This window comes from Carex rostrata, chromosome 7 (genome assembly GCF_964058835.1).
Source record: "Carex rostrata chromosome 7, lpCarRost1.2, whole genome shotgun sequence".
Taxonomy (NCBI): domain Eukaryota; kingdom Viridiplantae; phylum Streptophyta; class Magnoliopsida; order Poales; family Cyperaceae; genus Carex; species Carex rostrata.
The window spans coordinates 1,839,653-1,867,600 of NC_135924.1; the positions used below are offsets into that span (position 1 = coordinate 1,839,653).

The window sequence follows — 27,948 nt, forward strand, 5'->3', positions numbered from 1 at the left end:
TCAAGTTGATATAATTGATAAATTTCAATTAATATAGTTGCTGGTACCAATCTGCACTCTTAGGGAATTATCTCAATCTGATTCGCATAATTACATTATTTGTATATATTCAATTAATATAGTTGCTGGTACCGTACCAGTTCATCAAGTTCTGCCATTGAGTAATAAGTTAATTCAATCTTCTTGATTTTTTTTCTACATATTACATGGTTGAACCCCGTGATGATGTCTCGCAGTTCGAGGCCATTGTTCCACAATGGTGCCAGAAATTGGACCACTTGAAGGGTCTGTGCGACATATTTAAGAATCCCAATTGGGAGAAAAGTTCAATAATCAACCGAAGTAACAAACTAGTTGACAGAAAGGGAGTTGCTAGTCATGTGGGTGGATCCAGGAGCTCGTACAGGCACAAGATGAAATTGGTGTTTCTTTTTTTTAACTAATACGTTACATTACAATGCTTTCCATCATAAATTGCATTGACTAACATCTTATGAATTCATAATTAAATTTCAGATTGCTGAGAAGGGGACTTCTGTTGATTTGAAGGATATTTTTGACCGAACTCACTTGAGGAAGGACTCGAACGAGTACGTCAATAAAAGAGCAAAAGACGCAGCGGTATACAATATTTCTGTCTCTATTCATTTTTAATAGTTAGAATAGCGGGTTAGTTATTTTGTAGGAATATATAGCTGCTGTTAGCTAAGCATTAAAAAATATATGTGCATAATACTTCTATAAGGGCGGTGCTATTTTGAGGTCTCAAAACCCTTTAATTCAGTGCTTAGGAATCTATTTTTATCTTAATACCAGTTTTACCCTCAATAATAAATTGTTATTTAATTTTCAAAGGTTGGTAAACTAAGTTGTAGTAGTACATGGTTTCACTTGATAGAAAAAAATAGCTGCTGTTAAGTATTTGACATTTGAAATAACTACATTGTGTCAAGTAAAAGAAAGAAAATAGCTGCTTCCATTTTTTGTTGTTTATTTGAGGTCAAGTAAAAGAATGTTGGAATATTTTCAATTCAGGGGCCTTAATTAATGAACAATATTAGTGCACTTCAATGATAATTGTAAAAAATATTCACATTTAAGTATTGTATAGAAACTTGTTCAAGCCATAAATCGATGAGAGTTTGTACTAAATTTCTATTGCATAATTAAATTTTAATGAGTATTTTTAATTGGAAAAATACTTCTCTGAGCTAGAGTTATAGTTCAAGAACACAAAACCTGTGAAGGTTCTATGAACCACAATAAAAAATTGTGAAGGTTCTGGTCACAAAATTCATAATTATAAAAATATATTGCACCTGGTGGTAGTAGGGGAAATCAAGAAGGGGGAGAGGAGGGCAATCAAGAAGAGGGAGAGGAACCTTGATCCGGGACTTGTTAAAGCAGAACTGCATGGTTGAAAAGAATAGCAAATTGATTAAGATGGTTATTATTTGAAATACTTACAGGAGAAGGCAATTAATGAAGGCTCTGCTCATCGCGTGCTCGTCCTCTCAATAACTTTCTAATGTTTATTCTCAAGACCAAAATTTAAAGATTCTACAATTTAAGTTTCCGAATTATTTGTGTATCTCTTTTATTTTGTAATATACTGCTCTAATTCTTTTTGCTATGATTTACAAAATATATTTAATTTAAAAGGAGAAATCAAATTTCCTTCTAAATTTGAAGGATATTAAGTAGGATGTGAAGAAATTAATACACTGCTGTAATGTATCCCTTGTTGTAATTTATAAGAATATATTCAATTTGAAAGGAGAGATCAAATATATATATATAAGTCACTGTCCAGAAATTCAATAATTGTTGCATGGGTAGGCCCATGCAACAAATAGTTCAAAAAAATAGTCAAAACTTGTTGCATGGGTAATCCATGCAACAAATAGTTCGTAAATAATCCTCCAAACTTGTTGCATGGGTTACTCATGCAATTGTTTAGTCTAGATTTTGGAGATTTGTTGCATGGATAAGTCCATGCAACAAATAGTTCTCAAATAATTGTTGCATGGGTTATCCATGCAACAGTTTAGTCTAAATTTGGGAGACTTGTTGCATGGATATGAAATGAGTTGTTGCATGGACATTCATTAAAATATACTTTCTATTTCTGCTGATGGGTCATGGGTCATCAAATATTTGTTGCATGGATAAATAAGAGACAGTTGCATGGTTAACTATCACATTTGTTGCATGAGTAACAGTTGCATGGGACTGTCCATGCAACAAATTTAATTGTGTCAGAAATGTCAATACTTGTTGCATGGACACTACTTAACCATGCAACAATTATTTTTATCCATGCAACAAACCCAGATTCTAGTAGTGAGTACTGCCCTCACGCAAATTGTTTATGCCATATCTGACTCTGCTCTCTTCGATCTCTCTCATCTTTTCTAGGATTTGGTTTATCTCATTTACAAGGTTGTGTACAGCTGATAGATTTTTGGGATTTCTTAGCATGTTTTTAATGGCCGCACACAGGCATGACTTTTGTGGATTTTGTGGGATTTTCATGAGAAAGGTGTCTATGACATCTTCTATAGAATGGGCAATATCTCTGACCTCCTTCACCCAATGTATCTGCCTTTCATCTTTTATCGGCTTCCTGTCAGCATCCTTGAGAAAAGCCTGAATGCGTTTGAGTTCACGGCTGACTTTCTCAACTTGGTCATTGACACTGTATAAGTGTAAAACCTCACTGACTAGAACATCAGCCAGCTTGCCGAGCACCAAATTTACAATGGTCTCAGCCATCCGGCTTAATTCTCTGTTGTATATGTGAGCTGAAATGAGCGAGTGATTTATATAAGAAATTTGAGAGTGGATATATATTAGATGCAGTTAAGAACCCAAAAGCGATAATTTATAAATTCAAGAAACAACATGTTATGAAGTTACCACAATGGTAGCAGATGATAGGAAAAACTACTAATCAAATCAGCACAGAATGATATCCAAGATGCTCATCCTTGGTTGATATTTTAGCATGTAGGGTTCCATGACCCAACCTAAACTTACTTTGTCCTAACAAAGACTCAAATCCAATTGATAGTGGTGCCTTACCCGGAGAGAAGACGAGCGCCGAGCAGAGACTGTCTGTAACGTCCAAGATGTAACAAAGCAACAGAGATTGCGAATTGAACACAAATAAGAAAGAAATCTAACTAGTTACCCTTACTGCCTATTTATAGGTGAAACTCAAGAGAGAAGAATCATTTTAATTCATTACTACACATCTCCAGTTAGTGTGAGAATATGGAGAAGTATGTGAGGAGACGAAGATAAGTGCAAGAATATGGAAAAGTATAAAGTATGTGAGGAGACGAAGTTAAGTGCAAGAATATGGAAAAGTATAAAGTATATATGTGAGGAGAACAATATTAAGTGCAAGAATATGGAAAAGTATTTGAGATAGGACAATATTAAGGGAAAGAATCTGGAAAAGGAAACACAAATCAGTGGGAAGAGCATAACTATCACTTTACATTTTACAGAACATGCAGCTGATAACTATTACTTAAAAAGATGGGCCTTAATGTTCTCTGTGCCAAATATTTTTAAGAGAATCTAAATTATTACTTACTGTGCTTTACTAAACATGATTTTAAATTACTTTATAGTACCGTTTTTATTGTGGCAGTTTCTTTATAGTAAAATATCCAGCAATAACAAAATAAGTTCCCTTATTCTTGATAATTGCATAGTTAAACATGACAACTACTTGAACAAATTAATCTTTTCAATTGAGCAAATGTTTTTAAAAGGATCAAATAGAACTTTTTCAGTGAAATACTACTTTTTCTCCATTTTTTATAGAGGTAAAACTTTCTACTGTAGTTTAAAAGCGTGTTAATTATTTGTCTAAAAGAAGTTGCCTAGTTAAAATGTATTAAAATTGAAAATATCCGGGCCATAATCCCAATTAAAAACGATTTTTAAAAATAATAATAGTCGGCCTAAAAAACCCAAAATATCCGACCTAATATAATAGCTATTTTTCTCAGCAGGTAGCTAGCCCCGACATTTTTAAAAATACCCAAAAAAAAAAACAAATCATTAAGAAAAACCGAATTGTTGGAAAAACTATAAAAATGCCCAAACCACCTCAAAATTCGGCGGTCCCGAATTTTAATTCCCAACCACCTCAAAATTCGGCGGTCCTGAATTTTAATTCCCAACCACCTCAAAATTCGGCAGTCCGGGCCTATTCTCCTGAATTTTAATTCCCAAATCATTTTCTTAGTCCTCCTTTTGCTCACTTTTTTTAAACTTGCCAAAGATTTTAAGTCTTGATTCTACATGGCTTAAGTAATTTTCTTTGAGAAATGGAGAGGAAAGAGGTCGGAATAACTGAAGAGGAAAGAAGCAACCATTTAGAGTTAGTTAGATTATTGAAAACAAACTGGCTACCACAGAGGTAGGAGTGCAAACAGATCAGATATGGATCAGATACGGATAAAATTATATTTATATCCATTTTTATTTTCAGATACGAATTATTTTTAGATCAGAATTCTTCACAATATATTCGATCCAATTTGCAATATATAGGCCATGCCAGTTGAGGTTGAGCAAGGACCATACTCAACTATCAAGATGCCATGGTCTAGGTTGATCCCACATATATGCATGGTCGGAGCAATTACCTTTTCCATTTTTTATTAATAGGAAAATATAAAAAAAGATCATAAAAAGTTAACAAAATTAGAAAAATTTCAAATCTAAGAAAATCGTTATAGTTTAAATAATGTCCAGTGAAATTCCTACCTTACGCTTAGCTCTGCCCCTAAAATAATTGCTACAGTTTGGAGGGAGATGATATTCACACTACTGGATTTGTAATTAACACAACAGAACTTAAAATTTAATATTGATTGACAAGTATGCCCTTACTTATTTGTTACATCTGCAGAAAAAAAAAAAAAAAAAAAAAAAAAAATCGTAAAAAAATCGTAAAACGTTATAACGTTTTAAAAACGTTATGTAACGTTTTTCACTGTAAAACTTGATGAAAAACGACGATTTTATGAAGGCTGAATTCAATTAAAACGTCATAACGTTTTCAGAAAACGTTATAACGTTTTATACACTAATTTATGCGTTTTGTACACTATTTCCTGCGTTTTTCACTAGCTGAATCGTTATAACGATTTACCAAAACGTTATAACGTTTTATACACCAAATTATGCGTTTTATACACTATTTCCTGTGTTTTTCACCAGCTGAATCGTTATAACGATTTACTAAAACGTTGTAACGTTTTATCCGACAGTGTGAGGGTCTATTTAGCAAAATTCCTGTTGTCTCTCCTTCTTTCTCTCCATCCTTTTCCCCTTCCTTGTGTGCTCCGCCCAAAAGAAAGAAAAAGAGAGAGAGACCCTCTTCTCCCTCTAAAATCCATCAAAAGCTCGGAGAAATTGAAGAAGGAAGTCGGAGATTGTTGATTCTCTCCCTCGTAACCATCTATTGCTTCAATTGGTACTTCATTTTTCTCCTCTCTTCTCAAAATCCGAAATTCTCACCATTGTTAGGGTTTTTTCTTGAACCCGAATATTGTGTATAATTTGTGAGTAACCCATCTCTATTGAGCTTCTATATTGTGAATTTGGTAATTTCTTTCTCGATTCTATCTAAACCTTGATTCTTCCATCTAGGGTTTGGTCCCAAATCCGAAACTTTGCGAAAAGTTGTGATTTATCTAGCTTGATCCAACAATTAGAGGTGTTAACCGACAAGTTTGTCTCCCTTCTAAAATATGAAATTATTTTGGGTGAAATCGAATTAGGGTTTGTGGAGTTAGAGAAATGAATAATTAAATGGGTATTTGTGCAATTGTTCCGATGTGTGGAAAATGTATATGGGTTGTAGGACCAAATGGTAAATTGTATGAGATTATAAGGATTTGTCAAGGAAAGTATGATTTAAACTAATATGACTCGAGTAAACATAGTGATAGTCGAACAAATATTAAATCACGTATGTATATGTTAATATAGGCGTAGGCTCGATTGAGCACGATTTCGCGGGACCTCTCGAGACGTCTGAACCTTAAGTGCGCGATACGCTCTTCGTAATCAGGTGCGGGATTCTTGGACTTGTTTGATACTTTATTTTCAGGAATTAAACTGTTTATTCGTTTGTCATGTTGAATGCTTAATTGTTGCATACTTTGAAATTCATGCTGCATATTGATTCTCGCATAAATGAGAATGATTGAATTGTTCGGTTAAGGTAAATTTGCATGTTGGTATGGTTATTATTTGATTAGTTCTATTAATTGTTCTATACGTGAATGGATCTGCCAGGCCGACCTGTTTAGGTGGCTGGATCAGGTGACGGTGACCTATCCGTTGATCTGTTTTCTGAATTTGCCAGGCCGACCTGTTTAGGTTGCTGGATCAGATGACGGTGACCTATCCGTTGATCTGTTTCTGAATTTGCCAGGCCGACCTGTTTAGGTGGCTGGATCAGGTGACGGTGACCTATCCGTTGATCTGTTTAATGAATTTTGCAAGGCTGATAGCCGACTTTGGTTCTATTTGAATGAAATTGCAAAGTTGAGCAGTATGGCTGACTTTGATTCCGTGTGATTGCATTTTGTCAAGTTGACCTGTATAGGTGACTTGTAACCAGACCTTAGGAAATGGTTAAGCCAAACAGCTACAGATGGGTGTCAGATAAAGGGTCCAGTTTGGTTGGCCATCTGTAGGCGTCTGTAACCCTACAGATGTGGGTTTGATAAAGGTCCAGCTCGAAAGAACATCTGTAGTTGTTACAAGCCCTAATGAGTCGAGTTAAGCCAAATATGTGTTTGTTTGAGATTCAACTTGGAAATTCTGTAAATTGTGACTCGGTTTATTAATTGTTGTCGAGCATATGCATTCCTTTTTATTATTGAATATGTGTTTGATTGATTTGCTATTGTATGGGTTTCATTTTTAAATATGGAGTTTGATTGCAAGTCCAATAATCTAACTGTGGCAAATTCGCACTGAGAATTTATTCTCACCCCCTCCCTTTGGGTCATTTTCAGGTTTATTACACGGATACAGCAAATGAGGATATTGGTAATGCATATAAAAGATCCACTGCCTTGCGTGTATATGTGACACTTGATAGATACACGCGGCAGGCTGTCAGACACCCGGGATTTGGGGTGTGACATTATTAGTCCAGCAATTATGACGTTTGTCATACTAAATTAATACATCTTTAGTTTTCTTTTTATTTATTTTTTCTTTTGCTTATGTTTCCTTTTATTTCAATCAAATAAAATAAAGAGAACTTTTAGACTGTTTTAATTGTAATTAGATCCTTTTGATTTTTTTTTATTAAGTATTATAGTTATCTAACAATGATATCAGTTGGGCAAAAATCAAGTTAACTACACAATTTATAATAATAAGAAAAGAGAAATATTTTTTTGCATCAATTATAGTTATTTTTTCTTTAATCAATAAAATTTCTAAGCGATTCCTTTTAAGTTATGTAATTAATTTGATTATGTTTTGTTCTCATTTCCAAAAAAAAAAAATTCAAACCTCAAATGTTAGATGGAATAGGGAAAAAGAAACTTTTACAAAATATACTGATTAATTCGTTGCACAAAACATAAATTTTAATTCATTTTATATTATTTTCATTGATTATATTCAAATTCAATTCATGAATTGAAGTTGATTTTGGCCCAGTTGATTTTATTATTCCATAACCATTATACTTTTCATTAACTAGTTCTTTTATTTAATTTTATATTCCACTGCGATACAACTTTTTATTTGTCGTGTGAGTCGCGTTATTCTTTTGTTTGGTGCATATTAACTTGGAGAATTAAATGTTTAATAAAAAATAATCAAAATGAAAATAGTATCAGGAGTTCTATTTATTTTGTTAGATTGAATAAAAGGAATCTACAGCTGTGCTAATTTGGTATGAGATGGCAATAATTGCTAGATTAAGTTTTTAATTAGGGGCATATTTATCAATTAATTTTAAATTTTATGTTGTGTTGTGTTAATAACAAATTTAGTAGTGTGAATATCAGCTTCCCGTTATGGACCATAACGTCCATACCGAAGCAATTTTTTTTTTGTTTCTCATTTTCCATTTTCCATTTTCGTATATGTCAAAATCCAACAATGGTATTTTATGCTTAAGTTTTTATTTTCTTTTGAATTCCGAAATTAAAATTGAAATTAAAATGAGATTGAAATTGTTCAACTTTTGATGTTTGGCTTTCAAATATATTCAAACGAGATTGAAATTAAAAAGTAAATTTAAAAATTAGTTATTCGTCATATACATAATCTAACAATCAAATCTCGTATAGGTTTGATTATTGTTTCATTATGCACAAAAAAAAATAATTACAAATTGTTCAAATTTTATGCTATGGTAAATATTTTTTATAAACACTATAAATAAATCATATATATAATACTCATCGTTTTTTATTTAATTTTTTTTAATATATATGAAAATCAAACCCAAAAAAGAAAAATTCTAAAGTGTGGACGTTGTGGTACTGTAGCATTTTTTTTTGTTTTGTTTACGGAACTTGGCTAAGGGTAAAGTGGGAATTTGACTAGACGTTATGGTTTTCTTAGATTTGAAATTTCAAAACTAAAAAAACTGTTTTAGGCACCACCAATTCTTTTAACCTCTTTTTTTTTACTGAAAGTCAATTTCATTACTAAAATAGTTAATTATAGTCACCGAAAGACTACCAAAGAAGACATCTTCCTGGTAATTGTTTGTCTTGTACCAAAACACAAAAACTTTCAAACTCTTTTGTACAGCTGTTCCATTAGAATCTCCTCAGAGCATGTCTCTTTATGTGCTTATACCTAATTAAGGAAGGCTAGATATTTTCAGTTTAAAAATGCAAAGTAAAATACAAGAATGGTTCTACCTAATAGAAAAAAATTGGGAGAGAGAAACGATACACCAGTAGAGACAGAGAGATACTTAGCTTGGTAGTCACTACCAAGGATTTTTTTTTTTTTTAAAAGAGAGACTTAATTGTTTGTGCGCCACAAACTTTGGCAAGTGAACGAATAATGTCTTCAGGTTTGCCATGTTTCACTAGCAGTTCTACACCTCACTAGTATAAAATATATAAATAGTATCGTTCCATTCAAATCAGATGAATTTAAAAAACATCCTTAAAAATCACAATCAAGATCGGTCATCTATAAAAAGCTGATTCTGATATGGTCTGGATCATAGTCACAAGATTTGCGAATTAATCGTTAATTATTCACGAATATTTTTTTTATGACAAAAAAACGTCAAATTATTTGGTTGATTGAACTTTGACCGAATTTTCCCAAATAATTCTCGAATTTTACGAACTTTTTCCGAATTTTCTGAATTATTAGCGATTTTTTTCTGAATTTTTTCCAGAATATTCTTTTTTGTTTTGTTGTCTCTTGTAGGACTGAGATCTCTAGTTCAAATAATTCCGAATCATTCCCGAATTATAACCGAATTATTCCTAAATCACCAATTATTTACTTTGTCAAACCGATTCTAAATAATTCATCTGTCACTATTGTCTGGACTATGATGATCAGCATTTTACGATTGACCGATCATAATGTTGCGTAATTTAGGTCAGCTGACCCGTTTTGATCGGCTGCTCTTTTTTTTATTTCCTGATACCATCCAGAGGTATCAGAATCCCGCTTACCATTTTGGCCTCTCTCTAAGTTACATGAGCCGCTCTGTCTCTCTCCTCTGCTCACCATTAGAGTTCCCTCTCTCTCTATTCGCCCCTTTTGTATTCAGGTAGTCTCTCACTTCGCCCCTCTCGCCTGATTGCTTCATTTGAAAATTGTTTACCTTTTGGGAGCATGGATTTCGTTTGTTCATAAGTGATCTTTGTTGGTAACTGGTAAGTGTAATTGATGACACTTGAGTATCTCGTTTATTATTCATTGACAAAATTGCAGTACGAAAAAAAAAGGTAATTATTGTGAACTCTGTCTCTCTTCTCTTATTATATTTTGGACCTTCGAGATACATCTAATTGGTTTACGACAATTTAATTTGGGTCTTTCTGATGCCATGGCCATCATTAATTTGGGACAATGTAATCGAGATGCATCTAATTAGTTTCTCGCAGATGAGTTATTCTCTGTTTAGAGAGATTAGTAAATTAGTTATTTTCTTGTAGTTATTAGCCCTGGCCATATGTGGAAGGGGTTGATCTCTACATGGACCTCTTTGAAGATAAGTTACTGTTGTTGTTATATGATGGGCAGGAATTGGTACCAAAGTCTACTGTAAGACCTGGTACAGTTTTCGTACCTAATGCTCCTTAAAACTTGACATAATTGTTAAACAAATTTCAGATGACAGTGGATGACAGTGTGCTTCTGATGTCTATCACCAATGGGTACTTTGCAATTTTACATCTCTTTTTCTATTCATAGTTATTATTCAATCTCATGCTCATGTAAAAGTGGTGCTTAATATGAAAATTTTAGATAAAATAATACCCATATATGTCATATATTTACAATATTTTTTCTTTATTATGTCAATCCTGTTTTCATTTAAGGTCAGTAAGACATTCTATCAAAAACTTGGCTCTCAATGCTGCACAAATTTTAAAGAAGGAAATTAATTTAATCAAATAGATAGAATATAAAATTTATAAATTTCATGAATATACTTTCAGTTTGTCCATTTATAAAGTTCAACAGCTGATCTGAACCGTTCAACATGACCTTCATATGAAAATATACTTGCATACCATTTTATGTTTTTGAGAATTTTTTTACCACTTTTTTAAATAGGTAAAAAATCACTTGATTTTAAAATTTTGGACCATCTAAAGGCACCAACTTTCTACCTATCTAAAAAAAATAGTAAAAAAGTTTTAATTAATATAAAATTTGGTCTGGAATTATATTTTGATATGAAGATTATCTTTAACAGTTCGGATCGATTGTTTAAACTTTAAAAATAGAGATAAGGAATCATAGTATAGGTTGATTCATAACATACATATTACCATAGCCTTACTCTTTTCCAAATTAGCATGCAGCTAAGACATTTAATGAAGAGCAACTTGCCGTGAAAATTGAGGGTAAATATTTTAACAGAGCAGTTTGGCTTCATGCAGCGAACTAACCATACGCACCTCTGTTTTTTTTTTTTTTTTGGAGGGGGATGCATCTCTGTTTTGATTTGATTCTATAGTCCGTGTGCTGGACCATAGTATTCCACAGTGGGACCTACAACTCTACGGCCTAAATTTACTCTCAGCCGAATCAAATTTAATCCGGTGCCTATTTAGACTGTAATGATTCCCTTTAAGATTCACACAAGGTTAAAAGAACAGTCTGGATCATCTCATATATTGTAGGGAACATTCCCTCTGTATTAACTACAGCGGATACAAATTCATGTGCGATGCATGAAGCCAAAACTACTCTGTTAAAATATTTACCCAAAATTGAGCATTACCTTGACCACATATTATAGCAACTCAAATCAACTAAATTATTATAATAAAATCCATAAACCGTAATTACAAAACAATTTAGCAACAAACAACAGTTCAGGCTACCTACAGTCGTTGGGAACTCAAAATAATGCGTGGTATCGAAGAAGCACGGGTCCACAAAATACACCGACAGCACGAATTTCCGATGCAGCCCAACCTCTGATCAGTGGGTCATTATCAAGTAGACGTAGATCATTTCTGAACCATATTATCACCACCCCAATATCATTACCATTTGTCTTCAAATTGGGATTTGGATACCTCTTAAACGCTTCCTCTGATACAATTGAGAACTTCTCTGGGGTAATCCCAGCTACCATCTAGTATTTCCGAACGAATCATGTAAATAGGCCTGCTAATGAGCTGGGCTTTGACTCAATTCTATTCGTCTCATTTTAAAAGTTTAACAGCCCAACTCGATCCAGTTCGATTTTGATTAAAAAAAAAAAAGCCCAACTCGATTCGCATCAGCTCGTTGTCCAGCTCGTCTCGTAATGGATGCCATCCGCTAAAGAAAGGACTTCACCTCTTCATTCCAATCCAGTTTAATCCCCGCTTCACATCCGCGTCGTTTTAAATAAAATTATTGTTATATTTCATTCATCTGTTCCCCTCCCCTTCCACGTGTCCCGCAGCAGGATGTAAACGGATCGGATAATATCATCTGGATCCGGATGCGTATCCGAAATTTAATATTTAGATACAGATATGGATATAGTTCATCCGAATTCGGATACTAGATAACAGTTTCAATTTCAAAAACAGATATGAATATAGATACAAATTATCCATATATGTATTTTTTTTATTTTCGGATATCCGCATAAATATCCGTATAAGTAGCAGTGTTGTAAATAACGATATGCAGTTATCGGACGGACAGAGTACCACCAAACGATTAATTGAGAATAATAAAAAAAAATCAGTCTTGATCATAAATAATTGATCAATTATGCGAAAAAATTTGTGACGATTTGATACCGTCAACGACTAATTGACCGATTAATTGACTTAAACTGATATTTTTTACAACACGGATAAGTAGAGATGCTAGCTCCTTAATTCATTAAATTAGTGATTCCCATTTCTCCCAAATTACTTAAATTAGCGATTCATTAAACTGAAGAAATTGACGAAAACATCAAAAGCTTCACAACTTCAAATCTCGATCTTCTACTCTAGTGTTTAGGTGCATGATTTTTCTTCATAAAACATCGCAAGGACAAATATATATATTTTTTTCTTCATAAAATATCGTTTTAAATAACTTTAAATGCTACATTATGTAATATACAATTTGATTAACTTGTGATATGTGAGTGAACAGATGGATTGGTTTTGGGTTCGCATTCTGTCATTCTGGCGTGCTATAGCATCAAAGATTTAAAGGCCTTAATTTTGGAGGTCATGCCCAATGACAACCTTTTCTGGTAATCTCAGAAGTAAAAGGAAGAAAAGAAGGTGCAGAGAAAAGCGGGGCTTAATTTGCAAATTTTCTAATGTGCAGTTATGCTATGCATCTCCAACATCTTGTTATTTTCATTTGAAGTTAAAGTGCTGAGTATCGAACAATTAGTAATTTAGTATACTATACCATACCAGTTGGTAAAATTTGTTGGGTCGATCGGTTACCGATTGGGTGAACTTTTGCAAATTTAATACTGGTAGTTACTTAAATATTGGTAAATGTTGTAAGTGTTAGAATAACTCTTCAACATGATTCTTTTTGGTCGTATAGTAACGAAGATACAGTTATTTTATTTCTCTTTTAATGTCCAAATGTATATTTACCCAGGTACCAGTACGAATACAACTGGTGATGACAAGGTTTGTTTACTTTTCTTTTTTATTCAATTTGAAGATAAGACCACAAAGTAATTTATCTTAAATAATGCTCAATTTAATTTAAATTCATTAAATTGAAAATATAGATATAATAAAGTATTTAAATTTGGATCGGTAAATAGATAATTACATAACTTTATTGAAAAATATAAAAGACATAAAGTTAAATGGACATATTAGAGCAACTCCATTCGTGCAATTGTAAAAAGTAAACTTATTTGTGACATCAACATTTAATAATTTTTTATTGGCGTGTCAAAAAGAATTAATTTTCAAGATTAATAATATTTTAATTGCTAACATAACTTTCATGAAGTTACTCTTAATTTGTATTATAATTGCCACATCATTTTTTCTTGCACAAAACTGGGAAAGCTCCATGCAGTCCCAGATGGATGTTTTGAGCTGGACCCGGCTGCCTTGCCAGTGGGTTTGTTGCAGGCTAAGAAGACAATAAATTAGGTTTGTTGTAACTAAAAATTAAAATTCAGAATAATTTGGAGTTTTTAAAGTTACCAGATTGCCCCCCATTTTAGTGAAAAGATCTAAGGTTCAGGTTTAGGTAATCACCAACTTTTGAGAAATAAGATCTGAACCTTAAATAAGATTACATAAACCCAATAGTGAGATGTGATGTGACCAGTACAATACCTGGTTATTCTGGTAAATATCAGCATGTAATCTGGCTGGTGAGAGGTCACCTTTCCTTGTATTCTAGGCAAGCAATAATTTGCTGTCTCTTCATTTTGAACTCATTTTTTATTAACTAAAATATGGAAATTTCCCCAGATAGCAATGTATAGGGAAGGTTTTCCTATTTTATAATGTATGTTTGATTCTTTTGTCAAAAATAGTATATCTTTATCTAATTTCAATTATTTTACTTTTTCTTTTCTTTTCTGGTAAATCAAAACAGCTGAAGACTGTTGAAGTTTCTGCCATGTGACATTTGATTTGGTTGCATCTCGAACGGCGGTGCTTTTGGGAGCAAACTTTTTGTATTAAAGTAGCTGAAAAGAATTATTTTGCCATGTTTTATGAGTTATAGCATGAATTAGCTTGAAATATTAGTTTGTAATGCTCAGTACTAGTTCTCTTTGTACTATCGGGCTATGAAAATTGTGATGCTTGTTTATTTTGATGTTATACCCCAACTTGTTATGCTATTAACTATTGGGCTATGAAAATTGTGGTTTTACAAGGCCTTGAATGAAAAACATTACCAATTATTTGTGATGCTCTAATTCAACTTCCCTAGCAATTGAAATGTTTTATTAAATAAATATTTCCTTTTGTATATTTTATACAAAAGTTGAGATGAAGAGAGATGGATGGCATCTAGTTCCAGGCCCAAAAACTGAACATTATAGGAGATTAGGCTCACAGTAAACTAGGTTTTGCTGTGAGTTAACTTTTTTTATTTTTGCAATTGCAATTTTTGTAAAAAAATGAAAAGGGTATGATTGTTTACATCCTTGTTAGTGATGTTTGATGGTATGATTTTTTATTTTTGCAATTGAAAAGGGTATGATTGTTTACATCCTTGTTAGTGATGTTTTGTCCATATAATTATAGGAAAGAGGCAGAAAGAAAAACACACGTATTCAAATTCAATACATTATGGTCAATGTTGCTCTTCGTTTATTTGATTTGTCTTTCTCTCGCTATATAGAAAGAGGAAAAACACAAGTTTTCAGAATAGATGCAAGTCCTTTCGAATTTAGCCCATCAACATTGATTGGGCTTTTCGATTCGACAGAATCGGCCCAATCAAAGCCTTGTAGAAAAGACGAAGCTTTCTTCAACAAGGGGAAGCGCGAGCGCGCTCTCTCTCTCTCTCTCTCTCTCTCTCTCTCGTGCGCTTGCTCTCTCTCTCAGGTCAGGTTAGATTAGGGTTTAATCTATTTCTTCTTCGTACACGATGGATCTCGATCTTTCTGCTCTCGCTCCCCACTCTATGGGGACCACCATCATCGGCGTCACTTACAACGGCGGTGTGATTCTCGGCGCCGATTCCAGAACCAGCACTGGTACGCATCTCATCTTCCCATTTCTGAAATTTCTTGTTCCTTCTAGGTTATAACCTGTAATTCCACCTGTTTGTTCTGATATTTCACTTGATTTGATGATTATCTAGGTATGTATGTGGCTAATCGGGCTTCTGACAAGATCACACAGCTTACTGATAATGTCTACGTGTGCAGATCTGGATCGGTAAAAGGCTTTCTTTTACAAATCTGTATCATGTTTTCTATGCTTTAGAGAGACCATTTTGTAGCTTACAGGGACTAAAGTGTAAATGTTGCTTAAATTTTTATGTGCATGAAGGAAATTTTGCCCTTCTGAAAATTACAAACAAGCCCTCAGTGCCGGGAAAATTGCCAATAAGTCCCTGAAATGTCACCAAAATCATGTCCGAAGCCCAAAACTTGTTTAAAAGCCCTTACAAATTTACAAACAAGTCCCAAGACCCTAAAATCTTCACAAACAAGTCCTTTTAACCCATGACTTATTTGTGGATAATTACTAAAATGTCCTAATTCTTGGCTGGCCATTTAAGGTTGCGTGCTTGCTGTAAATATGTGAGCCCACAAAGGACCATTGCACATCTCTTCTTTGTTTTCCATATCTTATGATTTTTTATTGTAGACAAAATTCAAATTTTAGAATTTTCAGTTATACACTATATAATAGTGTTGATAGTACAAAGTACTGAGTTTGATGGTATATATCATTAATGAATTCATTTGATTTATTTGGCTTTTTGGTGGTACATTTTTTTAAATAATTGCTGAACTGGGTGGTAATTAAGCAAAGTTATGCTAAACTAAGAGTCCATTTCATAAATACAATTGAAGGTTGACTGAATTGAACTAATTAGGAGTTAGTCTAAGAGCTGAGGAACTTTTATAACTATACCTTTTTCTAATTATTCTGGTCTATGGATCACCACCTACTTAGTTTTATTTTATTTTTACTTCTTTTAATTCTTTTGTAATTATTTATCTTTCAGGCAGCTGATACCCAAGTTATTTCTGATTATGTTCGCTACTTTCTTCATCAACACACGTAAGTTCTATATATATATATCTTCATTATCCTTAATGGCATGGGAAATTCTTTTGACCTTTTAGTATCTTCTGATTATATAACCCATCAAATATGTTTTTTTATCAGTTCCTGTGAAACCATATTCAAACACCAAAAGATGGTATTGGTTTGATTTGGCTGTTTTAGGTTAATATAATTTCATTGACCAACATTTTGATTTGATAATTACCAAAATGTCCTAATTCTTAGCTGGCCATGTAAGTTTGCTAGCTTGCTGTAAATATGGACAGATATAAATCATATGGTATTTAGATGGGCTTGTTATAAGTTATGTGAGCCCATAAAGGACCATAGCACATCTGTTCATTGTTTTCCATAATTTGGGTTTTCTTTTTTTTATATAAAATTTTAATTTTAGAATCTGGCCTTTTAATGTTAAGAATATCAAAATTTAACTGTTTCTAGAAGCTCCTACTTCACGTCCCTTGAGGAAAAAACTTTCTAGGAGAGTGCAATGTTTGTTTTTTTTAATTATTTGTAAATCTATTTCTCGGTCTAACTAGCTCTGTGTGCCGTCATTTGCTATAGGATCCAGCTTGGGCAACCTGCCAACCAGCAACGATGAAAGTAGCAGCCAACCTTGTTAGATTGCTTTCATACCAGAACAAGGTAGTTTTACATTTCCACTTTGATTGACTTACACAAATATATTTTTTTTTCCTGGGACTATATTGGCATGTTCTATTACCTATTTTTATTTCCACTTAAATTTTAGTTTGTATGAGATGATCACAGTTAAGTAACTTCTGTTATGTTCGTTTTTCCATAACTGTTATTATTGTTCTTATCTACTGTTCTGTTCCCAAAGTGGTGATTGGTTGCAGTTTAATTGGATTATGTGGACTTGTAGTTTCAGAGTCGAGATTGTTTGAGGCAAAATATTGGTAAAATTGGGTTACTTTGCTTGAAGTGGAATACTTGGAAAAATGTTTTGCTTCTAATCATTTTTTTTTTTGTAAGATACTGAAAAAATAAGTTATTTAACGGAAATATGTTTGACTTGCCAGAACATGCTTCAAGCTGGTGTGATTGTAGGAGGATGGGACAAGTATGAAGGAGGCCACATTTATTCGGTACCACTTGGTGGTACCATTTTAAGGCAACCCTTTTCCATTGGAGGTATAGTGGCATCATTTATGGAGTCATATTTGACTTTCTGTCAATTCTTTTATATTTTCTCAGTGTGTTTAATTCATGTGCATGTGCCATACATCTTAGATGTGAATATGTGATACAATGACAGGTTCAGGTTCAAGCTATTTGTGTGGCTTTTTCAATCAAGCGTGGAAGGAAGGGATGACTCATGAAGAAGCAGAGGTATGAAATGAAGTACACTCATTACATTTTGCTTCAGTTTTTGTTTTTTTAGCCTTTTTATTCCAATTTTATGAAGAAATTAATGTTGATTTGGCTTGTTGTTTTCTCTCACTTGCTTTTAAAACAAAAGCATCTGGTGATAAAGGCGGCATCTTTGGTCATGGCTCGTGATGGTGCAAGTGGAGGTGTTGCTCGTACTGTTACTGTAAGCCCCCTTTTTTTTTCTCTTTTATGCACCCTCATGTCAGTAATCATGGGGGGCCTTGTTCTGCAAGAGTGGAATAGAGGAATAAAGTGGAAAAAAGGTGCTATTTCCGTTGAACAAGAAAAGAAGTCAGTTGAATTGAGGAATTGAGAAAAGTGGAATTGGGTTTGAACTTTTGGAAGTCAACCCCCTTTTTTACATTTTGGTCCTTCTATTCCTGTATGACTCAATTCCATATTCCATTGGAAAGGTGGTATAAGAGGAATTAGCTTTTTTCCAAGATATGGATTTGGCCCATTTACCAATACTCCTTCACTATTCCACTATTCCACAATTAACTGAACACGACTGGAATAGTGAGGAAATAAAGCTTATTCCAAATTCCACCTTTTGTCACTTTTCCTTTATTCCAATGGTTTGTCGCCCCATGCAATTAGGGTTTTAGACATGAAAAAGAATCAATAGCTGCAATGTAAAATTTTGTTTGTTGCAGATTAATGCTGAAGGTGTGACAAGAAAATTCTACGGAGGGGATACATTGCCTCTATGGCATAATGAACTGGAGCCCACTAAGTCCTTGCTTGACATCCTCTCTTCTTCAGTACCTGATCCCATGAGTACTTGATCGAAGTTTCTCTCATGTGTAAGGATAATTAATGTGCACCTTTTTTTTCTTCTCAGTTAAATTCTTGGATTTTCTCATGTGTAGTACATGGATTGAACTTTCTAAACCAAGATTTTATGACAGTGATGTAGGATTTATTCTCATTATATTTTTAAGCCTCTTGTATTAACAGTTCTGGTAATCTAGTTTGTTAGGGATTTGTGCTGATGGTACCGGGGCATTGAAATTCTAATCTTATACTCAACAATTCTAAACAAATTAATAAATGAACTTTTGTGAGCATATATTTCTGTACTATAGAATCTGTAATTTAAAATATGGACGTTATTTTTCTATTAAAATTTGCGAAAAAAAAACCCTGAAACATATCTTACTCCATGTATCCAATCAAGTTTTTACAAGTCAAATTATGCTACATAGCCATTTTTTTTTGAGGAAAAAATAAGGATCTAAGTCCTCATTTGCTTTATTGATATCAGGGCTTCAAAATGAAACCTGTCATAGCTATTTTATGATTTATCATACTATTTTTGGTCCAGAATGAAAGGTAATAAATTTTATTCTCCCATAACCGCAAAAATATATTTAATGTTAAACTTTGTTTTCTCGTTAAGATTGTCGGACAATTTAAATGAAGTAATATAACATTAAGTTTGTAATATATCACAATGCAAATTTGAGATGGGAGCTAGAATAGTGAAATTTAATAATAGTAAATAAGAATAGGAAAAAAATAGTACTTTTCAGATTAATATGAAAATAGTGCTATTTGGATTAAAAAAATGTTGTTTGGATTGTATATTTAATAGTAAATAAGAATAGGGAAGGTTTTCCTATTTTAATTGTATATTTGATTGTTTTGTCTGAAATAGTATATCTTTATCTAATTTCAGTTATTTTACTTTTTTTTCTTTTGTTTTCTGGTTAATCAAAACAGCTGAAGACTGTTGAAGTTTATGCCATGTGCCATTTGATTTGGTTGCATCTTGACTTGAGAAAGTGGAGATCAAACAGCGCTTTTTTTGGGAGCAAGTTTTTGTTTGAAAGTAGCTGAAAAGAATTATTTTGCCTTGTTTTATGAGTTATAGCATGAATTAGATGGAAATATTAGTTTGAAATGCTCAGTACTAGTTCTGTTTGTACTTGTGGTGTATGCTTGTTTATTTTGATGTTATACTCCAACTTGTTATGTTATTAACAATCTGGCTATGAAAATTGTGGTTTTACAAGGCCTTGAATGAAAAACATTACCAATTATTTGTGATGGTCTAATTCAAATTTCCTAGGAACTTTAATTGAAATGTTTTATTAAATAAATATTTCCTTTTATATAGTTTATACAATACTTGAGATGAAGAGAGATGGATGGCATCCAGTTCCAGGCCCAAAAACTGGAAATTATAGGAGATTAGGCTCACAGTAAACTTTTCTTGTTTTTGCAATTGCAATTTTTTGTGAAAAGGGTATGATTGTTGATGTTTTGTCCATATAATAATAGGAAAGAGGCAGAATGTATTCAATACATTATATTGCAGGGGTATTATGGTCAATGTTGCTCTTCATTTATTTGATTTGATTCCTCTTTCTGTCGCTCTAATAAGCCTAGCTGTTGCATTTGTTTACATGTGTTTTTTTCTTTCTGCCTCTTACCTACAATGTGTTTTTCTTTCGCGCCGGAGGGAAACATCTCTATTCTATCAGTTTAAACAATCAAAAAGAAAGAGGAAAAACACAAGTTTCCAAGTTCCGTCCCTGAAAGTACACTTTCAGCTGAATCTCTGACAACAGTATAGTAGATAAAAATAAAATAATATCTATTCTAAGAACACAAGTTTAATTTCTCTGTTCAAAGTGTAAAATACATGACTAAATCTCTCTCTGACAACATAACAGTAGATAAAATTAAGGAAAATAATATATAGTACTCAGTTCTATTCCAAATCTGAAGCTGTCTACAAAGATGCTAATGTCATTGCTTAGGTTGTTCGTCCAAATTAGCGCATCCTGTAGAGATGACTGATTATCCCATTGTAGATTTTGTACGGTTTTTAATGCATTGTCTGGTCTCCTGGAACGAACAAAAAGATTGACCGACCAAACACCAGTAGTGAGCTAAGCTTGGTTAATTTCATTCCATACACCGAGTTCATCATTTCAAAGTATTCAAGACCTTCAACCAATCCCGCATGGCTGCATGTTAGCAGTAATCATATAAATGTTTGCTTATTTGGTGGTGGTGGTGAGGGTGTGCGTGTGTGTGTGTGTGTGTGTGTGTGTGTGTGTGTGGGGGGGGGGGGGGGGGGGGGGGGGGATTCATTATTTGCACAACTGCTACTCGTACCATTCTTCTAATCATTCTCTTCACTTCAAATTACAAAGGATATCTTTGTAAGCAAAATCATCAAATTAAAATCTCATTAGAATATCATGTATATTACCTATTTAGCTCTCTTGAATCATTGGTAAACCTAACTGAAACCATCATTGGACCCAATTTCCTATTTGTTTAGCTCAAAACGGCTGACTATCGTTTAGGGAAGATGTAAAAGGGAAATGTATGTTGTCATGACTTGGGTTGCCAAATTTAATAATATTTGTTCTTTTAAAATAAAAAGGATGATACTGGTTTTGTTCTTTTGTAGCATATAAATTTGTCTACTTGTTAAGTCTCATTCTAAAATGTCAAACTAGACCTGAACCGTACCAGAAAACCTGCCAGTAAACCAGCAAATTTAGCCTGTACTAGTCTGGTACAAGTGCAATATCAGTTCATGGCCTGGCTTGGTTGCAAGCGAACTAAAAAGAGCAGCAGGTGCATGTTACATGACATGCACTTGCAATTGAACTGAATTATAGTCTTTGCACAAGCTTAAAGCTTAAGCAACAGACTCAATAAACATTGTCAGTTACAGTAACAATAGAAAATAATAGTAACTGCACAAAATTCATCTATTGTATTCTATACAACAGCTTAAGCAACAAAAAACACTTAAGAAACACTCAAATTAAATGCATCGACTGCTTGTTCAATCCAAACTTAAATCTTCACTGTCATATGAGTTGTCATTTTCACTGTCATCCTCATGTTCTTGTGCCCTCAAATTTGTTCTTGATCCTTCAAAGAAGTTCCATCCGTCATTCTCTACAAACAAAAATAAGAATGAAAGGATCAGATATATTGAAATATAATAGAATATTTGCATAAATTACTAACGAATAAACTGTACCTTTGGACAAGCAACCAATGTTCAAATCTGTCATGCAGAAGTGAGTAAAACCAAAATAGACAGAGCAAAACTGAGCTCCCAATTTGCAACAATAACTGAGGTCCCTACATTCCAAATAATTAAACAAACCAAGAAATGAGGTAGAGGCCAACATACTCTTACTATGACTGTTAGATGTGTACCAGACTACCAGTATAGGCTAGTACAAGATCCAATTGAGTAAAATTCTGGAAGGCTTAGTTTAACATCAACAATATCCAATTGAGTCAATTTTACATCACCCTCCTGTTTTCAATAAACTGCCAAAATATTAAATTTTCACAAATAGCTGCAACTCAGATACTAACACAAGTTTTCACAAATAGCTGTGATTTGGATTTGGCGAACGAGTTTCTCTCCATCGTGCGTCGCCGTGCGTGCTCGGGGATTTTATCTGACAGCGTCGTCGTTGTGAGGGTCGCCGACTCGCCGTCGAGGTCTCAGGTGAGAGTTGAGACTGGAAAGAAAGACGAAGAAGAAAAAGACCAATCAGAATATTTTTGCGCAGAGACCATTATACCCTTTTCCGCTAACATTAGCGTAGCATCTGTGAAACGGAGAGTTAAATTAACTATATAATCTATACTGTTCGAAAGATAAACATGAATGCTTACATTTAATTTAATTTTGCTGTACAGTTTGCAAAATATTACCCTTCTATCGAATTTGCTTAATTTGTGTTTCATGGTACCCCCACCACTTTTCTTGTGCAGTTCGCAAGCTTTTGGCTCCTTTTGGTAGGTTGCAAAATCTACAAAACACAAACAGAAGATTGTTCAGCATTTCAGTTCAACTTTATATTTACACTACCTAGCTTTAGATAACCCAATTTCTCTCTTATAGCTTAAATTTATATGTTCAGCATCCAGTATCTGGCATGAATATACATCTACCAATCAAAGTCCAAATTGACTTGTTAGGGGTTTTGAAATTTGAAACTACTATCAATGGGGTTGACGTGTTATGGTAGGAAACATGTATATGTCACCTGAAATCTGTAAAATTTGAGCTGCATATCTATGTAATAGAATTTGTGGTGATTGCTTTGTAATAATGGTACATTCTAAGTAACAGACCAGACTAATTAAAATTGTTAAAACTATACTCTATGGGGTATCAAAAGATCTGTTGGAATTACAAACCAATAAAGAACAAAATAAAAACAATAAAAGTAGCTCATATATGTGGCTGCCCATATACCATAGAAGTATCATGAACGTTTAACAAATATGACAAAATTAGTCAGAAATCTCAATAGAATGTCTGATATGATAAAGCTAGTTAGACCAAGCAGAGGAATAACATACCTGAATGAAAAAATAACTATACCAAGATCAAGCTTCATCTGAACTTGCCATGGTGAAACTGAATGGTGTCTTCTGGTAGGTAGCATGGAGCGCTGCATCCTCTGTGCCAATTTTCACCTTGGAAATGTGCTTGAATTTGTGCCATTCAGAACAACTTTCTCTTTGGCATGCAATCTTCAGCAGCAACTCATCATGACACCAGATTATTAGCTTATGTGTCAATGTGGTCGTCAAGTAATCTGGTAGAAATGGTGTATTATAATCAACTAACACCATTGTCTGTAAAGCTTTATGGTTCATTACAGCTTTTAGATTTGGGCAGTTGTCGATTACAATACGCGAGATGCTAGGCAATTTTGAAATCCTCGTCAAGTTTGGATTGTTAGCAACCCGAATATGTTTGATTGATGGGAGATTCTCTATGTTAATCAGCTTATCAGCACCTACAATTTCTAGGTACTCCAAAGAAGTAGCATGGAACAAAAGACCCTCTGGAAGAGATCCCAACTGGGGACACACTCTAATAAACAATTTCTTCAGCTTGGGCATGGCTGGTTGTCCCTTATTCCACTGCCACTCTTTCCAATTGGGCATCCTATTAAAGACTAGATCATTTAGTTTGGGAAATGCCGGTATAGCAAAAGAACGGTTGGAGTACCTGCTTTTATCTCCCTGCATGAACTCTTCCCCCACACTCATAACTGAATATGCACCCTCTATTTGAACTCTAAACAAATTGGGGAGTTGGCCTAACATGGCAAGCACCTCAAAGCAAGCACAATCACAAATTAAAACATCTCGCAAGTTGGGAAGGGCTGCTCCCAAATTCAACCAATCAGGAAGCAAATTACCAAAGTAACCCTTAATTACAACTCTTTGTACAAAACGTGGAGGACAAAGTGCATTTAAAACATCCTCTGTTGATATCTTCTTCTCGTTAGTTTGGGAAAGTTGTTCTTCCGAGCTTAATGAGGTGTACCTAAGGTCTAATGCTCGCAACAGATTCTTGCTCCTAAGGTTAGCTCTTTCTGCTATGTTCCTATCAGTTACTCTCTCCAAACTCTTTATCATAAGACAAATGAGTTTTGACAAAGATTCTAACTCATCTATGCTACTGAATTCCTTCAAACTATTCTTGGTTGGTACGAATCCCAATAGATGGGAGAGCTTTTCTAGATTATTTAATGCCACTGGGATTGCCTCCACCTTTGTATGTCGAAAATCAAGAAACCTCAGTTCCCGTAGATTACCAATGCTGGGGGGGACATGTGACAACTCTTTGCAGTATGAACAACAAAAATATACTAAATTTCTTAGATTTCCTATGGAATTTGGAATACTTGCTAACTTCGAATTAGAGACATCTAGGTATCTCAGATGCACGAGGTCACACAAGGAATCAGGTAGGCTTGATAAATTGGATTTGGACCGACCGAGATCTATGGTGCGGAGGTTTGTAAAGGCTTTACATAGATCATCGAGTGCAATTTTGGGTTCAAAATAAATCAATGTTCTCAATCCTTTTTCCTTTTTAATTACTTTAATGTTTCCCTCATTTCCTTCTATTGATAGCCTTCGTACTTTCACTAAACCGTCAGACCTAGATAAAACTTGTCCCCCCTGTAATAGACAGTTCTCGTCCTTTCCTAATTGACAGGCGAAAGACCACAAAAGGTCATGCATTTTGCATTGTCCTTGATAATAGTATGCATTGGTATCTTCCAAAATATTGCGCTGCACTAATTCCGTATAGTATTCATTTCCCAACTCCCAAAAATCTTCATTACCTTGCAAAAATCCTTCTGCTAGCCAACCATAGATTAATTCATATTTTTCAAACTGAAAATCTTTAGGATAGATGGAGAAAAAGATGAAGCACTGCTTCAAAGGTGTTGGAAGGTCCTCGTAGCTCAGATGGATTGCACGGTGGACATCTCCTAATTGCCCGTCCATAGACCACACGCTACTGTTAAGAATTGCTTGCCAATTTTCTCTCGAGTTACTCTGTGTGCAAAGTACTCCGCCTATGCTTTTGATGGCAAGGGGCAGACCATCACATTTTCTAACAATTTGCAATCCGATTTCCCTGAGATCTTGAATCTCACTCTCAATCCCATTTGGAAGGGCCTGTCATATAATTATATGAAGATGAAGTTAGTAATTTTGAATGTTTCTAAAGCTGAAGTCTTCAAAATGAACTCCCAAGTGTATTAAAAAATTTACAGCTATAAAGATTAAAGAATTAAGTTCAAAATTAGGCCGCTAGTTGTGATACAGTTGTAAACATACGCTTATCATTTGGCCTGTGTAAAACAGCTCTAGTTTGAACCACACATTAAAACAATGGTTTCAAAAATCGGAACCGGAATCGATTAGTTGGCTAATTTGATTCATGAATCAAATTGTGGTATGAATTTTTCTTTTTTTGAGTAAAGGTTGGAGGTCAAGTCACCCAACTATTTAATACCTTTGTAATAACAAAGGATTTCCCCCCATCTGTGTTTGGAATCCATGACCTCTCATATAGAGACTATGTGTCTTTGCCACTAGATCAAAAATTGTGGTATGATTTTAATTAAAACATGATTGAAACAATACATTCATGAATCAAATTGTCGGCTAATAGCACAAAGATTTCGGAACCATGATTGAAACACTACATTGAACACATTAAAATGGTCTGAAACACTGCGTACAACACATTGAACTGGTGAACATTCAATTTAGCTGCGTACAACACATTGAACTGGTGAACATTCAATTTAAAAATAGAGGATAAGCTGACTGTGAACAAAGGAAAACATTAGAGAGCGGAACCAATTGTTCAAGTTGATATCATTATTAACTTTATTAGAGAAACATAGTAAAACCTTTTAAGACAGTTTTAGTTTCACTCAGATCTGAACCAACTTAAAGAGATCTCTTATGAACGAAGGCGCTCCTTAGTTGATTAACCTCTCACCTTAGGTTTGTTATATATACTTCTAGACGACAAAGAGAGATGTCGGAAATTATGGTCTAAAGTCTGTTTATTTTTGTTATAAACGTACGATGTTGTATTTCCCTTTTTTTTTTTATATCATGTACTCTGTTTGATGAACAATACAAACCTGTTTTGTGTTTAAAAACCAGTGGCATCTCTGCAAACATTCTATTTGTTTATTCATGGCCCCTTTGGCAACCTTCTCTCCACCACTGGCTAATTAAATGGTGAATTTTACAGTAAATGAACAACCTAGTTTAGTTACAATGATCGAATGTTGTGTATTGAAATTTTTAAAGAAAGCCATTTTTTTCAGAGGAAAAAAGAAAGCTATATTTGACTGCATTTATTTTTCATTAAGTATATGTAAAACTATACTTTAAATAAGCTATATGTGCCTGCGGCTTCAAATTAATACCAAGAAGCCAACAAAAAAAATATGAGAAAGTTGACACATCTAATATTAATTCAAATTAAGATCTTATGCTACTAATGAATATCTTTGAAGTCGAGAACAAAAATTAATAGAGAAAATCTGAGCTAAGTTAACACATGTAATATTAATTTAAATTAGGAGAAAATTATAAAGTACCATCTTAGTTTTCAGCAATACCTTTTTTATTAATAGGGACCAGCCATCTTCACGAGATAACTTTTCCACTCGATGCAATTTTGTTGCCTGCATTCCATCCGCAACTCTTACATCTCTAGTGGTGACAAGTAACCTACTTCCTTGAGCTCCGCCACTCATGGGAGCACGCAACAGATTGTCCCACACTGCTCGACTCTCTTCCCAAACATCATCAAGAATAAGAAGGAATTTCTTCCCCTCAACGAGGCTATGGAGTAAAGGCATCAGCTCTGATCTTTCCTGTATGGCACCGTAATCACCTCCTACCACCCGAATCACATATTTCAACAATTCTATTCCTTCCACATGCTTTGAGACAGAAGCCCAAATTTTTAACTGGAATTCCTCCCGAATTCTCAAATCATTGAAGATCTTTTTCGCTAGAGTGGTCTTCCCAATTCCACCCATCCCTACAATTGCTACAACATGAATGATTTTTCTCACACTCTTCTCTTCTTCGGTCAGCCAGTTAACTAGTAGGTTTGTATCTTCTTCAATTTTTTCTCCCACAATATCATCTACCACAATATCATCTACCACAATCAAGGAATCAGTCTTGCGGTTGATGATTGAGTCCACTCGGCGAACTCGATGCATGATTGGTACTTCAATCAATCCCAGATCAGCCCTTCTATTGGCAATCTCCTCCAGCCTCAAATTGATATCCTTGATTTTGGATCCAATATCATGAGCAAATAATGGATTGCTGAAACAAGACAGCAAAGGCCAGCCACAATACGAGCTGGAGCCGACAAGGCACTCCTTTGCCTTGATCTGACAGAGATCAATTACATCATCGGCATCATACATGACATCCTTGAGCTGCATGAGCCAGCGCTCAATGGTCCTGTCCGTGCTCTGCTTCCTCTCTGCATCGACAAGGACGCATTGAATGTCACGAACGGTCTCGGCGAGCTTCTCAATCTGACCAGGGATGCCCAGCAGCATACCCACATCATCGTTCACCATTTGCACGAGAAATTCGCTAAACTTTGGTAGGAAGGCATCGAGTATCATCGCCATGTTTGCTTGAGTGGTCAGAAGAAGTGAGATTGGACTTAATGGGGATAGTTGGAGAATGGGGTTTTGAAACTAAAGACTTGGTGGTGGAGATGAGCTGG

General features: G+C 34.2%; 2 protein-coding genes, 1 non-coding gene and 1 pseudogene across 11 annotated transcripts in view; 2 read left to right on the forward strand and 2 right to left on the reverse strand.

Annotated features, from left to right (window-relative positions):
- The window catches only part of LOC144557203 (disease resistance protein RPP13-like), a 187,614-nt gene that overhangs the window by 100,790 nt on the left and 58,876 nt on the right, over positions 1 to 27,948 (reverse strand). Inside the window, exons 1-2 of one of the 3 annotated variants that reach the window (XM_078305739.1) lie at positions 3,085 to 3,223; positions 2,352 to 2,804 (exon numbers count right to left, since the gene is read on the reverse strand). In XM_078305739.1, the coding sequence (XP_078161865.1) occupies positions 2,352 to 2,775 (424 nt within the window). In that variant the 5' untranslated portion in view covers positions 2,776 to 2,804; positions 3,085 to 3,223. Of the gene's footprint in view, positions 1 to 2,351; positions 2,852 to 3,084; positions 3,224 to 27,948 lie in introns of those variants that run through there. The other 2 variants (XM_078305740.1, XM_078305742.1) reach the window with 2 other exon arrangements.
- LOC144557208 (proteasome subunit beta type-6-like) lies at positions 15,224 to 18,802 on the forward strand (annotated as a pseudogene). The gene is made up of 8 exons (XR_013512553.1): positions 15,224 to 15,412; positions 15,520 to 15,596; positions 16,396 to 16,451; positions 17,022 to 17,102; positions 17,501 to 17,612; positions 17,737 to 17,810; positions 17,941 to 18,015; positions 18,509 to 18,802. The product of XR_013512553.1 is annotated as a proteasome subunit beta type-6-like (transcript).
- LOC144557674 (small nucleolar RNA snoR103) lies at positions 16,690 to 16,794 on the forward strand. Its single transcript, XR_013512753.1, has one exon. It is a non-coding gene; the product is annotated as a small nucleolar RNA snoR103 (small nucleolar RNA).
- LOC144557202 (putative disease resistance protein RGA3) lies at positions 21,472 to 27,944 on the reverse strand. 6 transcript variants are annotated; one of them, XM_078305735.1, is made up of 6 exons: positions 26,810 to 27,944; positions 23,214 to 25,340; positions 22,560 to 22,657; positions 22,215 to 22,453; positions 21,868 to 21,962; positions 21,472 to 21,782 (listed from the first exon to the last, which is right to left on the reverse strand). In XM_078305735.1, exons 1-2 carry the CDS (start codon positions 27,848 to 27,850, stop codon positions 23,241 to 23,243), a joined length of 3,141 nt encoding a protein of 1,046 aa, XP_078161861.1. In that variant the 5' UTR covers positions 27,851 to 27,944; the 3' UTR covers positions 21,472 to 21,782; positions 21,868 to 21,962; positions 22,215 to 22,453; positions 22,560 to 22,657; positions 23,214 to 23,240. The 6 variants fall into 6 exon arrangements, with proteins under 6 accessions (XP_078161861.1, XP_078161860.1, XP_078161864.1 ...); XM_078305734.1 differs by having other exon boundaries at positions 21,868 to 21,971; XM_078305738.1 differs by having other exon boundaries at positions 21,868 to 22,363.